The sequence below is a fragment of the Salvelinus namaycush genome, chromosome 23 (genome assembly GCF_016432855.1).
Source record: "Salvelinus namaycush isolate Seneca chromosome 23, SaNama_1.0, whole genome shotgun sequence".
Lineage (NCBI taxonomy): Eukaryota > Metazoa > Chordata > Actinopteri > Salmoniformes > Salmonidae > Salvelinus > Salvelinus namaycush.
The window spans coordinates 4,577,458-4,593,250 of NC_052329.1; the positions used below are offsets into that span (position 1 = coordinate 4,577,458).

At 48.8% G+C, this 15,793-nt stretch overlaps 1 protein-coding gene across 1 annotated transcript in view; it reads right to left on the reverse strand.

Moving 5' to 3' along the window:
• Positions 1 to 12,636: 12,636 nt before the first annotated feature.
• The window catches only part of LOC120018924 (homeobox protein cut-like 1), a 54,520-nt gene continuing 51,363 nt past the window's right edge, over positions 12,637 to 15,793 (reverse strand). Inside the window, exon 14 of the mRNA XM_038962138.1 lies at positions 12,637 to 13,774. Coding sequence (XP_038818066.1) covers positions 13,318 to 13,774 — 457 coding nt within the window. The 3' untranslated portion in view covers positions 12,637 to 13,317. The remainder of the gene's footprint in view (positions 13,775 to 15,793) is intronic.

The following is a 15,793-nucleotide window of genomic DNA, read 5'->3' on the forward strand; positions in this document are numbered from 1 at the left end:
TCCATGTTGTGTAAGGGACTGTCTTACAGCGCTGAGAACAGACAACATGACAGAAAAATATTCAACGGAAACAAGCAAACCCAAGGCAAGGCCAATGAAAGCAGGTTCAGAAAAATGTTTGGAGCAACCCCAAGTGCTAGCTAGGATCTCCTAGTCATCCTTTTAACAACCATACAAAACACCAACCTGGTCTCAGAGCATTTCGTATTTTTTCTGTATGTAAATCCGAGACGCTCCAATTTCGATGATATGTTACGTTTCATATGGTATTAATTTGTGGATGTCCATCCCCCATTTTGTATGATATGTTACGAATTACAATTCGTAATATATATGTTACGAATTTGCAAAACGTACAATGTTACGAATTAACAAAACGCTAAAGTTGTCCGTGATGAGATTCGAACTCTGCAACCTTCGGGTTGCTAGACGTTCGCGTTATTTGCCCACCTGTAACATATTTTACTCAATGGAGTGTCACGGATTTACGCACAGAATAATACGAAATGCTCTGAGACCGGGTTGAATACACTGAAACACAAACAAGTGACCGGGATAAGATGAGAAGACTTCAACAACAAATGGTTGCTGACTGAAAATAACAAATTATAACGCTTCACTCTGAACTGACACAAACAAATGATTGGTTCAAGCCACCGAAAGCATATTAAAGCTTTGTGAAGAGGTAAGGACAAACCCCATCTCTTCATTTTGGTTTTCAACTTCCTCTGTGCTGATCTCAAGAGTGGGGAACGGTGTAGGGAGAATTCGGGCTAGACGTTTCTCACCAAAAGTTCAATTCAACCAAAGTTTAATTTCATCTTAAATGGCTGATATCATATTGATAAGAATATTAAATAGAACGTGGCTCAGCTTGTGAATGATATGTGGATTTTGTGCAGTGATCGGGACAACCTTTTTTGTTGTGGTTGATATTTTAACTTGAAAAATGCTTAATCTCTGTATACAACTGCTTTTTCCATAAAGACCCATCAGTGTGTTCTGGTCAGAAATAATACCAGGAAACGTTCAAGCGGACTTGGTAATCTCATTATGGGAATCCATTGTCCAAACCACAAGTAGCCAGTATGACAACTGGACAGTATGACAATTCAATAGACAGGAAGTCAGTCCAGTGCAGGGTTGGGGGGTCAATTCTATTTAAATGACAGTTTATTCAGGAAGCATACTGAAATTCCACTTATCTTCGATGCTTTTTCAAATTGGGTAACATTTAGAATTTGGTTTATTTTCTGAATTGACAGGAATTTAAATGGACTTGACTCCAACCTTGGTCCAGTGCCTTTTACTAACTGGGCCATTCTAGCCAGTCTCCTCATCCAGCTACTGACAGAGCAGAGCCAGTAGAGACAGACAAGGTAGAAACAAAATGATTATATTCATATATTATATATATATATGAGAAATGTGAGTGTCAACTAACAGCCTGAAATAGGAGAGTTCCATGAGGGGCATAGACAGGGGCCCGATAAACACAACATTCTCCAGTGTGATGTGTATTGTGCTGTGAGAAAGAGGAAGTGTGTGTGTGTGTGCTGTGTATACCAATGATTCTGAAAGTATTTTCCTTCTTACAAAAATCCACTTCAATAACATGTCTTTTAAAAAGTATTAGAAAACAGAGCATTGTTTTTCCTAGTCCTGATATGGAGTCCAGTGCTGCGGTCCAGACCGCCTCTACAACCACATACACTAACAACTACTACTACTTCAATAGAACGAACAATAACAATGTTTTACAACTTCAGGAGACTTTAACATGACATACAGTCTGTTGCATCTGTACAGCGTTTTATACGACAGTGTATAGAATCATCTGATTTAGCTTTATAGAAAAATATCTGTGGATGGAAAATTCCTGAATTCCCCTCCCTCCCTCCCCCACCAAACAAAATAAACCCAATCAAATTGGACAATAACATCAAATTGTTCAGCTGTAAAAGCCAGATTAGAATATTTAACACAAAACAACCTTTTCCCATCTTCCCATCAGACACTGCAGGCTGAACCTCGTACAGTCTAATCTGAAAACTTGATTTAGGCTTCCAGAAACTGACCATCTCCTAGAGGAAACTGACTGTGTAGATAACCAACCCAAAAGACACGTACAACCAAACAAACAGCAGATCCCCTTCTACACAGAATCTCTTGAATGCCACCAAACTTGACCCTTTAAATGTTGACAGCAAAGGTGCTGAGAAACACAAATAAGCTAAAAAAAAAAGTACCAAAAAACAAAGATGACAATCGATGCAATTTGTTCCGACAGTCTTCATGAAAAATGATTAGAGAGACCGGTCCATTGGCAGTGGATGAGGAGAGAAGCACAAGATAAATGCCTTTTAGAGACTCGGTGCATTATATCGAGAACAAGGAGCCGTTTGGAGAACAGCTGTCGGCTCTGGGAAGTGCGGCCAGTCATACAGAGAGTGACGGTCAATCCTGACTGCATCATACTGACAGGACATCTGACCTGACACAGACGGCACCCATTTGGTTTCCGTGACGATATAAACGACTTACTAAATAGGATTCCGGCAGATCATAACAAACATCGATTGGAGATAGAAGTGGACTATGGTAAACTGCACCTACATTACAGACGGTATGAACACCTGTTATAAAGCAGCTGTCATGCTACAATATAGTAATAGTGTGTCTGAAATGGTGCTGTATTCAAACCATTTTTAATGGTTCAGATTTATGTAGCCATGCTTGTGATGTGAGCAAATATCATAAGAGTCAAGGAGGATCTGAGAAGCACTGCTACACAAGACAATGAAATGGAACTACAGCCTCCAAAATATAGTCTCATCAACACCCAGGTCAAAGCTCTCTTTCACTAAAGCATCAGTTGAACAGCGGTCCACAGCTGATGACAGCACTGCCCTGTGTGATCAGGGAGTAGGGCTACCGGCCATTGGACATCAGGGAGTAGAGCTACCGGCCATTGGACATCAGGGAGTAGGGCTACCAGCCATTGGACATCAGGGAGTAGGGCTACCGGCCATTGGACATCAGGGAGTAGGTCTACCGGCCATTGGACATCAGGGAGTAGGGCTACCGGCCATTGGACATCAGGGAGTAGAGCTACCGGCCATTGGACATCAGGGAGTAGGGCTACCGGCCATTGGACATCAGGGAGTAGGGCTACCGGCCATTGGACATCAGGGAGTAGGTCTATAGGACATTGGACATCAGGGAGTAGGTCTATAGGACATTGGACATCAGGGAGTAGGTCTATAGGCCATTGGACATCAGGGAGTAGGTCTACAGGCCATTAGACATCAGGGAGTAGGGCTACAGGCCATTGGACATCAGGGAGTAGGGCTACCAGCCATTGGACATCAGGGAGTAGGTCTACAGGACATTGGACATCAGGGAGTAGGGCTACCAGCCATTGGACATCAGGGAGTAGGGCTACCGGCCATTGGACATCAGGGAGTAGGGCTACCAGCCATTGGACATCAGGGAGTAGGGCTACAGGCCATTGGACATCAGGGAGTAGGTCTACAGGCCATTGGACATCAGGGAGTAGGTCTACAGGCCATTGGACATCAGGGAGTAGGTCTACAGGCCATTAGACATCAGGGAGTAGGGCTACAGGCCATTGGACATCAGGGAGTAGGGCTACCAGCCATTGGACATCAGGGAGTAGGTCTACAGGACATTGGACATCAGGGAGTAGGGCTACCAGCCATTGGACATCAGGGAGTAGGGCTACCGGCCATTGGACATCAGGGAGTAGGGCTACCAGCCATTGGACATCAGGGAGTAGGGCTACAGGCCATTGGACATCAGGGAGTAGGTCTACAGGCCATTGGACATCAGGGAGTAGGTCTACAGGCCATTGGACATCAGGGAGTAGGGCTACCAGCCATTGGACATCAGGGAGTAGGTCTACAGGACATTGGACATCAGGGAGTAGGGCTACCAGCCATTGGACATCAGGGAGTAGGGCTACCGGCCATTGGACATCAGGGAGTAGAGCTACCGGCCATTGGACATCAGGGAGTAGGGCTACCGGCCATTGGACATCAGGGAGTAGGTCTACAGGCCATTGGACATCAGGGAGTAGGGCTACCGGCCATTGGACATCAGGGAGTAGGTCTACAGGCCATTGGACATCAGGGAGTAGGTCTACAGGCCATTGGACATCAGGGAGTAGGTCTACAGGCCATTGGACATCAGGGAGTAGGGCTACAGGACATTGGACATCAGGGAGTAGGTCTACAGGCCATTGGACATCAGGGAGTAGGTCTACAGGCCATTGGACATCAGGGAGTAGGTCTACAGGCCATTGGACATCAGGGAGTAGGGCTACCGGCCATTGGACATCAGGGAGTAGGTCTACAGGACATTGGACATCAGGGAGTAGGTCTACAGGACATTGGACATCAGGGAGTAGGTCTACAGGACATTGGACATCAGGGAGTAGGGCTACCAGCCATTGGACATCAGGGAGTAGGTCTACAGGCCATTGGACATCAGGGAGTAGGGCTACCGGCCATTGGACATCAGGGAGTAGGTCTACAGGACATTGGACATCAGGGAGTAGGGCTACCAGCCATTGGACATCAGGGAGTAGGGCTACCAGCCATTGGACATCAGGGAGTAGGGCTACAGGACATTGGACATCAGGGAGTAGGTCTACAGGACATTGGACATCAGGGAGTAGGTCTACAGGCCATTGGACATCAGGGAGTAGGGCTACAGGCCATTGGACATCAGGGAGTAGGTCTACAGGCCATTGGACATCAGGGAGTAGGTCTACAGGCCATTGGACATCAGGGAGTAGGTCTACAGGCCATTGGACATCAGGGAGTAGGGCTACCGGCCATTGGACATCAGGGAGTAGGGCTACCGGCCATTGGACATCAGGGAGTAGGGCTACAGGCCATTGGACATCAGGGAGTAGGTCTACAGGCCATTGGACATCAGGGAGTAGGTCTACAGGACATTGGACATCAGGGAGTAGGTCTACAGGACATTGGACATCAGGGAGTAGGGCTACCGGCCATTGGACATCAGGGAGTAGGTCTACAGGACATTGGACATCAGGGAGTAGGGCTACCGGCCATTGGACATCAGGGAGTAGGGCTACCGGCCATTGGACATCAGGGAGTAGGGCTACCGGCCATTGGACATCAGGGAGTAGGGCTACCGGCCATTGGACATCAGGGAGTAGGGCTACCGGCCATTGGACATCAGGGAGTAGGGCTACAGGCCATTGGACATCAGGGAGTAGGGCTACAGGCCATTGGACATCAGGGAGTAGGGCTACAGGCCATTGGACATCAGGGAGTAGGTCTACAGGCCATTGGACATCAGGGAGTAGGGCTACCAGCCATTGGACATCAGGGAGTAGGTCTACAGGCCATTGGACATCAGGGAGTAGGGCTACAGGCCATTGGACATCAGGGAGTAGGGCTACCGGCCATTGGACATCAGGGAGTAGGGCTACAGGCCATTGGACATCAGGGAGTAGGGTTACCGGCCATTGGACATCAGGGAGTAGGGCTACCGGCCATTGGACATCAGGGAGTAGGGCTACCGGCCATTGGACATCAGGGAGTAGGGCTACCGGCCATTGGACATCAGGGAGTAGGTCTACAGGACATTGGACATCAGGGAGTAGGGCTACCAGCCATTGGACATCAGGGAGTAGGGCTACCAGCCATTGGACATCAGGGAGTAGGTCTACAGGCCATTGGACATCAGGGAGTAGGTCTACAGGCCATTGGACATCAGGGAGTAGGTCTACAGGCCATTGGACATCAGGGAGTAGGTCTACAGGCCATTGGACATCAGGGAGTAGGTCTACAGGACATTGGACATCAGGGAGTAGGTCTACAGGCCATTGGACATCAGGGAGTAGGTCTACAGGCCATTGGACATCAGGGAGTAGGGCTACCAGCCATTGGACATCAGGGAGTAGGTCTACAGGCCATTGGACATCAGGGAGTAGGGCTACAGGCCATTGGACATCAGGGAGTAGGTCTACAGGACATTGGACATCAGGGAGTAGGGCTACCAGCCATTGGACATCAGGGAGTAGGTCTACAGGCCATTGGACATCAGGGAGTAGGTCTACAGGCCATTGGACATCAGGGAGTAGGGCTACAGGCCATTGGACATCAGGGAGTAGGTCTACAGGCCATTGGACATCAGGGAGTAGGTCTACAGGACATTGGACATCAGGGAGTAGGGCTACCAGCCATTGGACATCAGGGAGTAGGTCTACAGGCCATTGGACATCAGGGAGTAGGTCTACAGGCCATTGGACATCAGGGAGTAGGTCTACAGGCCATTGGACATCAGGGAGTAGGTCTACAGGACATTGGACATCAAGGAGTAGGGCTACAGGCCATTGGACATCAGGGAGTAGGGCTACAGGCCATTGGACATCAGGGAGTAGGGCTACCAGCCATTGGACATCAGGGAGTAGGGCTACAGGACATTGGACATCAGGGAGTAGGGCTACAGGACATTGGACATCAGGGAGTAGGTCTACAGGCCATTGGACATCAGGGAGTAGGGCTACAGGCCATTGGACATCAGGGAGTAGGGCTACCAGCCATTGGACATCAGGGAGTAGGGCTACAGGCCATTGGACATCAGGGAGTAGGGCTACAGGCCATTGGACATCAGGGAGTAGGGCTACAGGCCATTGGACATCAGGGAGTAGGTCTACAGGCCATTGGACATCAGGGAGTAGGTCTACAGGACATTGGACATCAGGGAGTAGGTCTACCGGCCATTGGACATCAGGGAGTAGGTCTACAGGACATTGGACATCAGGGAGTAGGGCTACAGGCCATTGGACATCAGGGAGTAGGGCTACCGGCCATTGGACATCAGGGAGTAGGGCTACAGGCCATTGGACATCAGGGAGTAGGTCTACAGGCCATTGGACATCAGGGAGTAGGGCTACAGGCCATTGGACATCATGGAGTAGGGCTACGTTGTAATGAGATGTCGTCATGCAGATGTAGGGAATACCGTAGCACAGTAACCCTGATTCCTTTCTGAAATCGTGATTAATCAAGAAATATATATAGACTTTTGGTTTCTAACCAATGGTGAGAGGTGTGAAATGATGTCAGGAGATTGGCTAAGGAGACGCAGTATAATGAAGGGTTTTGGTTTAGAACCAGGTCCCCTGGGTGCTGCTGGCTAAGTGTAGTCACCAGGCGTTGCAAGTCAAACACAGTATAAAGAAGCAGTGTCGTGCTGGGCTGCAGGTCGTGAGTAAAGAGCATGTGTTTGGTTTGGAACCACGTGTAAAAGGCATACATTTCCCAGAGTTCCTTGGAGTGCTGAGCTGAACAGGAGGGGCTTGCTTAGCAGCCTACAGTCACAATAAGTGCTTGGTGTGTCTATGGATGGGTCTATTATGGCTGCTATGGAAACGGGCTGCTTCTACCACTGCATAACAACAGTATTACTATATCAGATCAATCAATAACAGTGTTATGATGGATGGATAATGCTTCGGAGCTTGGCGATGCCATACAGTCTGTAATGTATGGAGCAGACAACATAAGGGACACGACGGATACAACTCTGTAAAAGAACACTTCCTTATTTCCTTAAATATATACTCTTTCAATCTCAATTCGGCAGAGATGATTCTCTGGGCCGAGATCAGTCAAGACTAGTTGTCATGAGTCTATTTCCTATCACCAGACACCATTTTGACAAAACATACCGACTAACAGGAAAAATAGACAGCAGCAACAAGGTACAGTGATTCTTCTAAAATCCCCCTGCTGTACATCAAGGCCCCCTGTATGACTTCACTGCACCGTGTTCTTCAGACAGCGCCGGCGTATGTGGCGCCGGCGTATGTTACGCCTGTGAAGGGGACAGCATGCTGTTGCCCCAACGAGACACCATAAGACATTGGGAGATATAGATACTCTGATCTAGGAGACAGTGCCAAGAGATACTCTCTGATCTAGGAGATAGTGCCAAGAGATACTCTCTGATCTAGGAGATAGTGCCAAGAGATACTCTCTGATCTAGGAGATAGTGCCAAGAGATACTCTCTGATCTAGGAGATAGTGCCAAGAGATACTCTCTGATCTAGGAGATAGTGCCAAGAGATACTTCTGATCTAGGAGATAGTGCCAAGAGATACTTTCTGATCTAGGAGATAGTGCCAAGAGATACTCTCTGATCTAGGAGATAGTGCCAAGAGATACTCTCTGATCTAGGAGATAGTGCCAAGAGATACTCTCTGATCTAGGAGATAGTGCCAAGAGATACTCTCTGATCTAGGAGATAGTGCCAAGAGATACTCTCTGATCTAGGAGATAGCGCCAAGAGATACTCTCTGATCTAGGAGATAGCGCCAAGAGATACTCTCTGATCTAGGAGATAGCGCCAAGAGATACTCTCTGATCTAGGAGATAGTGCCAAGAGATACTCTCTGATCTAGGAGATAGCGCCAAGAGATACTCTCTGATCTAGGAGATAGCACCAAGAGATACTCTCTGATCTAGGAGATAGCGCCAAGAGATACTCTCTGATCTAGGAGATAGCGCCAAGAGATACTCTCTGATCTAGGAGATAGCGCCAAGAGATACTCTCTGATCTAGGAGATAGTGCCAAGAGATACTCTCTGATCTAGGAGATAGTGCCAAGAGATACTCTCTGATCTAGGAGATAGCGCCAAGAGATACTCTCTGATCTAGGAGATAGTGCCAAGAGATACTTCTGATCTAGGAGATAGTGCCAAGAGATACTTCTGATCTAGGAGATAGTGCCAAGAGATACTTCTGATCTAGGAGATAGCGCCAAGAGATACTCTCTGATCTAGGAAAGGGTTTCTTAAAATATAGGTGGGGACCCAAAGCGGGCCCTGGGCAAGTGAGGTAGGTCCCGAATTATGAGAATACATCTATAATCACATACGATTTCTTCTTAATTTGGGTCGTTGTAGGATGATTTTGTTCATGGGAAGATGGTCAATTTCTCCTTTGGGTCTTGAGCTGAAAAAGTTGAGAAACCCCTAATCTAATAGATAGTTCTAAGCGATATTCTGTGATTTTGGATATAGTGCCAAGAGATATTGTGTGTAATCTTGTCTTGTAGATGTATCGTTTGATTCAACGATAAAGAGCATAAGAGCTGTGAGGGAAACAGTCAATGCCTGAGCATGTACTGTAGATTCCATGTCATTCCATGTCATGTAAAAACAACGTAAATGACACGTCCAATAAACTTCAGAATTCATCAATATACAAACGTATGAGAACTAACTACATCTTGTAAATATTACCCAATACTGCCGGCAGTCTCAGCCCCCCCCACACAAAAAAGTAGTTGCCCTCAGGTAATCCATTATGCAATAAAAACATCAAGTCAAACAATAAGACATTAAATGAACAATACAGCACTTAAGCTGAATAAAAAACAAACTATACGTACGATATGACCATACAAAGAGTCTACAGTAAAATAATATCACACTACTTCATGATAATAATAATAATAACCCAGAAAACAGCTTATAGTAGAAATGGTGAGTGGCAGTTGTGCACTCTTAAGTGTGTGCAAGTACGTACGAGAAACGACCCCATTCAGAACATTAAAAAACACACACACGACGGAGAGGCAGTGGACTGACAGGCACTAAGAGAGGATGTTTATGAGGGGTAAGGGAGGGAGGGAAAGAGAGGGAGGGAAAGAGAGGGAGGGGTAAGGGAGGGACGAAAGAGAGGGAGGAGTAAGGGAGGGCGGGAGAGGGGTAAGGGAGGGCGGGAGAGGGAGGGGTAAGGGAGGGCGGGAGAGGGAGGGGTAAGGGAGGGAGGGAGAGGGGTAAGGGAGGGACGAGAGAAAGGGAGGGAGGGGTGAGGGAGGGACGAGAGAGAGGGAGGGAGGGGTGAGGGAGGGACGAGAGAGAGGGAGGGGTAAGGGAGGGACGGGTAAGGGAGGGAGGGACAAGAGAGAGGGAGGGAGGGGTGAGGGAGGGACGAGAGAGAGGGAGGGAGGGGTGAGGGAGGGACGAGAGAGAGGGAGGGGTGAGGGAGGGACGAGAGAGAGGGAGGGACGAGAGAGGGACGAGAGAGAGGGAGGGACGAGAGAGGGAGGGACGAGAGAGGGAGCTAGAGAGAGAGGTAAGGGGGGGATGAGAGAGGGAGAGAGAGAGAGGTAAGGGGGGGACGAGAGAGGGAGCGAGAGAGAGGTAAGGGGGGGACGAGGGAGAGGGGTAAGGGAGAGGGAGGGAGGGAGAGGGGTAAGGGAGAGCGAGGGAGGGGTAAGGGAGGGAGAGAGAGTGCGAGGGAGGGGTAAGGGAGGGATGAGAGGGAGGGAGGGTAAGGGAGGGACGAGAGAGAGGGAAGGAGGGTAAGGGAGGGAGGGGTAAGGGAGGGACGAGAGAGAGGGAAGGGTAAGGGAGGGAGGGGTAAGGGAGGGAGAGAGAGCGAGGAAGGGGTAAGGTAGGGACGAGAGAGGGGGAGGGAGGGGTAAGGGAGGGAGGGGTAAGGGAGGGAGAGAGAGAGGGAGGGGTAAGGGAGGTAGAGAGAGAGGGAGGGGTAAGGAGAGAGAGAGGGAGGGTAAGGGAGGGAGAGAGAGAGAGAGGAAATGGTAAGGGAGGGAGGGGTAAGGGAGAGAGAGAGGGAGAGGGAATGGTAAGGGAGGTGTAAGGGAGGGAGGGAGATCGAGGGGTAAGGGAGGGAGAGAGGGGTAAGGGAGAGAGAGAGGGGGTGAGGGATAGTTTTCATAAAGATCTAAACCAATAGGTGTACAGTACTAGCTACAGAATGTACAAACACAGCATACAGCTACCGTACACTCCATGTGACCCATAGTCTAGTGTGACAGCGTGTGGAATGAAGGACAGGGGATTTGTAGCCCTGGAGAAGTGTCTGGAGTAGGGTGTGTGGAGTAGGGTGTGTGGAGTAGGATGTGTGGAGTAGGGTGTGTGGAGTAGGGTGTGTGGAGTAGGATGTGTGGAGTAGGGTGTGTGGAGTAGGGTGTGTGGAGTAGGGTGTGTGGAGTAGGATGTGTGGAGTAGGATGTGTGGAGTAGGGTGTGTGGAGTAGGATGTGTGGAGTAGGGTGTGTGGAGTAGGGTGTGTGGAGTAGGATGTGTGGAGTAGGGTGTGTGGAGTGGAGTAGGGTGTGTGGAGTAGGGTGTGTGGAGTGGAGTGTGTGGAGTAGGGTGTGTGGAGTAGGGTGTGTGGAGTAGGGTGTATGGAGTAGGGTATATGGAGTAGGGTGTATGGAGCAGGGTGTGTGGAGTGGAGCAGGGTGTGTGGAGTAGGGTGTATGGAGTAGGGTGTATGGAGTAGGGTGTATGGAGTGGAGCAGGGTGTATGGAGTAGGGTGTGTGGAGTAGGGTGTGTGGAGTGGAGCAGGGTGTGTGGAGTAGGGTGTGTGGAGTGGAGCAGGGTGTGTGGAGTAGGGTGTGTGGAGTGTAGCAGGGTGTGTGGAGTAGGGTGTATGGAGTAGGGTGTATGGAGTGGAGCAGGGTGTGTGGAGTAGGGTGTATGGAGTAGGGTGTGTGGAGTGGAGCAGGGTGTGTGGAGTAGGGTGTGTGGAGTGGAGCAGGGTGTGTGGAGTAGGGTGTGTGGAGTAGGGTGTATGGAGTAGGGTGTATGGAGTGGAGCAGGGTGTGTGGAGTAGGGTGTATGGAGTAGGGTGTATGGAGTGGAGCAGGGTGTGTGGAGTAGGGTGTATGGAGTAGGGTGTGTGGAGTGGAGCAGGGTGTGTGGAGTAGGGTGTATGGAGTAGGGTGTATGGAGTGGAACAGGGTGTGTGGAGTGGAGCAGGGTGTGTGGAGTAGGGTTTGTGGAGTAGGGTGTATGGAGTAGGGTGTGTGGAGTAGGGTGTATGGAGTAGGGTGTATGGAGTAGGGTGTATGGAGTGGAGCAGGGTGTATGGAGTAGGACTTCAGTATAAGCCACCTGCCTCTCTGTATGTAGACTAATACAGCAGGCTGTGTTATTGACCAAACCTGGGACTTCCAGTACAGATGATACTGACATGTCCGTGTTGTTTTGTCCAGTTTTCCTGATTTCACCTGGAAATATGTTTTGTGAGGAAAACATTGGTAGACACAATAGGTCAGAGCAGGTTGGTTAAACTGTGATGTGTACACATACTAACCCAGAACAATGACAACATATCACTACATTAGCTCACTACGGCGTCTCATCACATATTATGTTTCAACTGGGAGTTAACCAAGTTTCACTTTTAAGTTTCAAAACAGTAACTCTTCTCTTTTTTGCTTTTGTGTAAAAACAATTATCTAACGTGTACTCTCTAGAGTCAATAGACTGTGCAATCTCTTAGTGGCAACCAAATCGCTATATAAAAATCATCATTGGAGTACACTCGGGAACAAAAAAAGGTGGTTCCTCTTCCGTTGAGTGGTGCACCGGAGATCCCGCCGCTCAGCACCATCACATGGCTGCTAGCAGGACCACACAGGGGTCAAAAGGTCATTCTTCCCTCAGTAACTATGGAAACTTGGCCTTTTTAGGTTTGATTCTTCTCTACAGCTGAATCATCTTGATCCTCAGCCACACACACACACACACACACACACACACACACACACACACACACACACACACACACACACACACACACACACACACACACACACACACACACACACACACACACACACACACACACACACACACAATGGAGTAACAAGGTCAAAAAGCCACGTGAACCCTTAAAACAACACACATCAGTGGAGAGAGAAAAAGGCAGAAGGTTTGCAACAGTCACTGGACAGTGTGGGAAAAGAGGTGGCTGGGCTCACTACGTGAGGTCACTACGTGAGGGGAGGTCTGTGGGACAGGACACTGAGTTGACAGGGGAAAAATGGATCTCTTCTAAATTAACACATGAAAGAATTCTCTTCCTGTGAGTGCGTCCATCCATCCTTTAAAACAGCCCCAGGTCAGCCTGCCTTCCTGCCTGTCTGCCTGTGGTGCAGCCTGCCAGTAACTGATGGTGTTTGGGGGGTACAGCAGGCCCTGTGGCCAGCAGGACAACTAAGTGCTTTACTCAGTAACAAAACTAAACTCAATATTCAGAGAGCCTAGGATTCAATCCTTTTTGTCTTCTCAGAGTTCATTATATCTTCTCCTATATGTTGGTTTGGCAACCACTTCTCTCCTTTCTCTCAGGAAAGAGACTGTGTATAAAATGGCCATTAAGCTTGGCTTTGGCTGTTGCCCTCTTCTGTCCAATAGGAGAAGACCAGGGTGAGGGTCAAAGGGCAGAGGTTGTGAGGTCATGAGAAGGGGTGTGAGGGGTGGGGGGAGGTTCAGAACTCCCACTCAGATGGGTCTTCCTTGCCGGCAGCCTTCTCCAGTCTGTGGATGATATTGTTGAGGTTGGCAGCTTTCTTCTTGCGCAGGGTATTGTCCCTGGGGTTCCTCGCCGGGGTTGAGGTGTGACTCGCTGGGGCTGAGAGAGAGAGACCTGCCTCAGGGGGGCCGAAGAGGCTGCTGCTGCTGGAGCCCGGCCCGGCCGAACCTGAGGTAGTGGAGTTTCTCTGGACAGGGGATCCACCTGACACCCCAGCTTCAACCCTGACCTCCATGTCCTGGTCCTCAGAGGCCTCTTTGTGCTCCTCTGGCCCTGTAGGCCCCCGGTGGCGGCCCTCCACCGTGCCATCGGACTCTGTCCCGTCACAGCTGTCCCCCTCCCCTGCTTTAGCTGCTGCCGCTGACCCTGCAGCCTGAATCTCCTCTATGAAGAGCTCCCTGCGGATACGAGACCTGGGGAGGGACAGAGAGCAGGGGGTTAAAGACTGACTCCTCAAACACAAAGGGACGTCAAACAGAAGACCGTAAGTAGAAGTAGATTTGATCAAAACAGTCACCAACTCTACAGTGTGTAATATCACAGCACTAGGATTCACAGCAACAGAACAGACATGATCTAATGAATTAGTTACAGGTCTGTTACTATCCCACACAGGACTCTTCATTAACATATTTCACTGGTGCAATCAACTTCAAAGAGTTAGAAGCACCACATGAAATTTAAGAGCACCAGAAAATAAGATTCATTAAATTGATTGCGATGGAGCCAATATTGGGCCTACATAAATTATATTTGCTTTTGAAGTACATGTTGTGTACTACAAACCAGTATGTAACACCGTAAAGACATTGGTCTAGTTTATTATAAAAGCTGAAATGTTGATACGAATAACTGTCATTGAAATTACAACATCATTTGTGGAATGTCAGGTTTCTAGATTTGGTAAAAAAAGCTATTTTCCTATTTTAATTTAATTTTAAATTTAACCTTTATTTAAATAGGCAAGTCAGTTAAGAACAAATTCTTATTTACAATGACGGCCTACCCCGGCCAAACCTGGACGACGCTGGGCCAATTGTGCGCCGCCCTATGGGACCCGCAATCAGGGCTGGTTGTGAAATGTAATGAACATCCAAGATGGCGTAGCAGTCGTACGTGTGTTTGTCTTGTCTCGTGTAAATAGTCGGATCTTCGTTTTTCTCGTATATATTTTAATCTCACTTTCCACCTACGCTCTAAATATACTTTCCTGCAATCCGCCTCACCCAATGTGGTACGGATCTGCTATTTTTAAACTTCATAACTGGAACCTACATCAGAAGCTAGCCAGCTAACTAGCTACGAGTCATTGTTAGCCACGGCTAGCGGCCTTCACCTTTAGCTCGGACACCAGCCAGCTTTAGCTCGGTCAATACCTGCCAGTCTGCACAGCGCGATATCAACCCAGAGCATATCGGACTGCTTTTCTCCACCACATCACCGGATTCCTGCCGCAAGCTCTGGAACAATAGACTGGCTCATCGCAGCTAGCTAGCTGCAACCGAGTGGCTATTGCTGGCTAACGCCTCTGTGCCAAAGTAAGCACCAGTTAGCCTTGAGCTAGGCCCATTTCGCGGCTAGCCAAAGAGGTAAACCAGCTAATACGTGGGCTACAATACCTCTTTTGCCAATTGGCCTGGACCCTTTATTGCCGACACGGAGGCCCGCCGATCCATCATGACTGGTCTGCCGACGTAATTGTCCAATGTGGTTTCAATAGGCTTTTCCGTTGCGATGCCGCCGAAGACACATCTGCTAGCCCCGGCCCGCTAGCTTTCTGAACGCTGTGTCTCCCGCTCGTCTAGCAAAGTTGCGACTACCGAACGGCTCCCTGACTCACCTATTGCTGCTCATTGGACCCTATGATCACTCGGCAACACATGCCTCTCCCTAATATCATTATGCCTTGTCAACTGCTTTTATTTCACTGTAGAGCCCCCAGTCCCGCTCAACGTGCCCTAGATAGATCTTTTATCATACCCCCCACACATGCGGAGACCTCACCTGGCTTAACTGGTGTCTCCAGAGATGCAAGCCTTTTCATTGTCACTCAATGCCTAGGTTTACCTCCACTGTACTCACATCCTACCATACCCTTGTCTGTACATTATGCCCCGAATCTATTCTACCACGCAGAGAAATCTGCTCTTCTTATTCTCTGTTCCCAACGCACTAGACAACCAGTTCTTATAGCCGTACCCTTATCATACTCCTCCTCTGTTCCTCTGGTGATGTTGAGGTTAACCCAGGCCCTGTAGCCCCCAGCATTACACCTATTCCCCAGACACTCTCATTTGTTGACTTCTGTAACCGCAAAAGCCTTGGTTTCACGCATGTTAACATCAGAAACCTCCTCCCTAAGTTTGTTTTATTCACTGCATTAGCACATTTCGACAACCCTGATGTCCTAGCCGTGTCTGAATCCTGGCTTA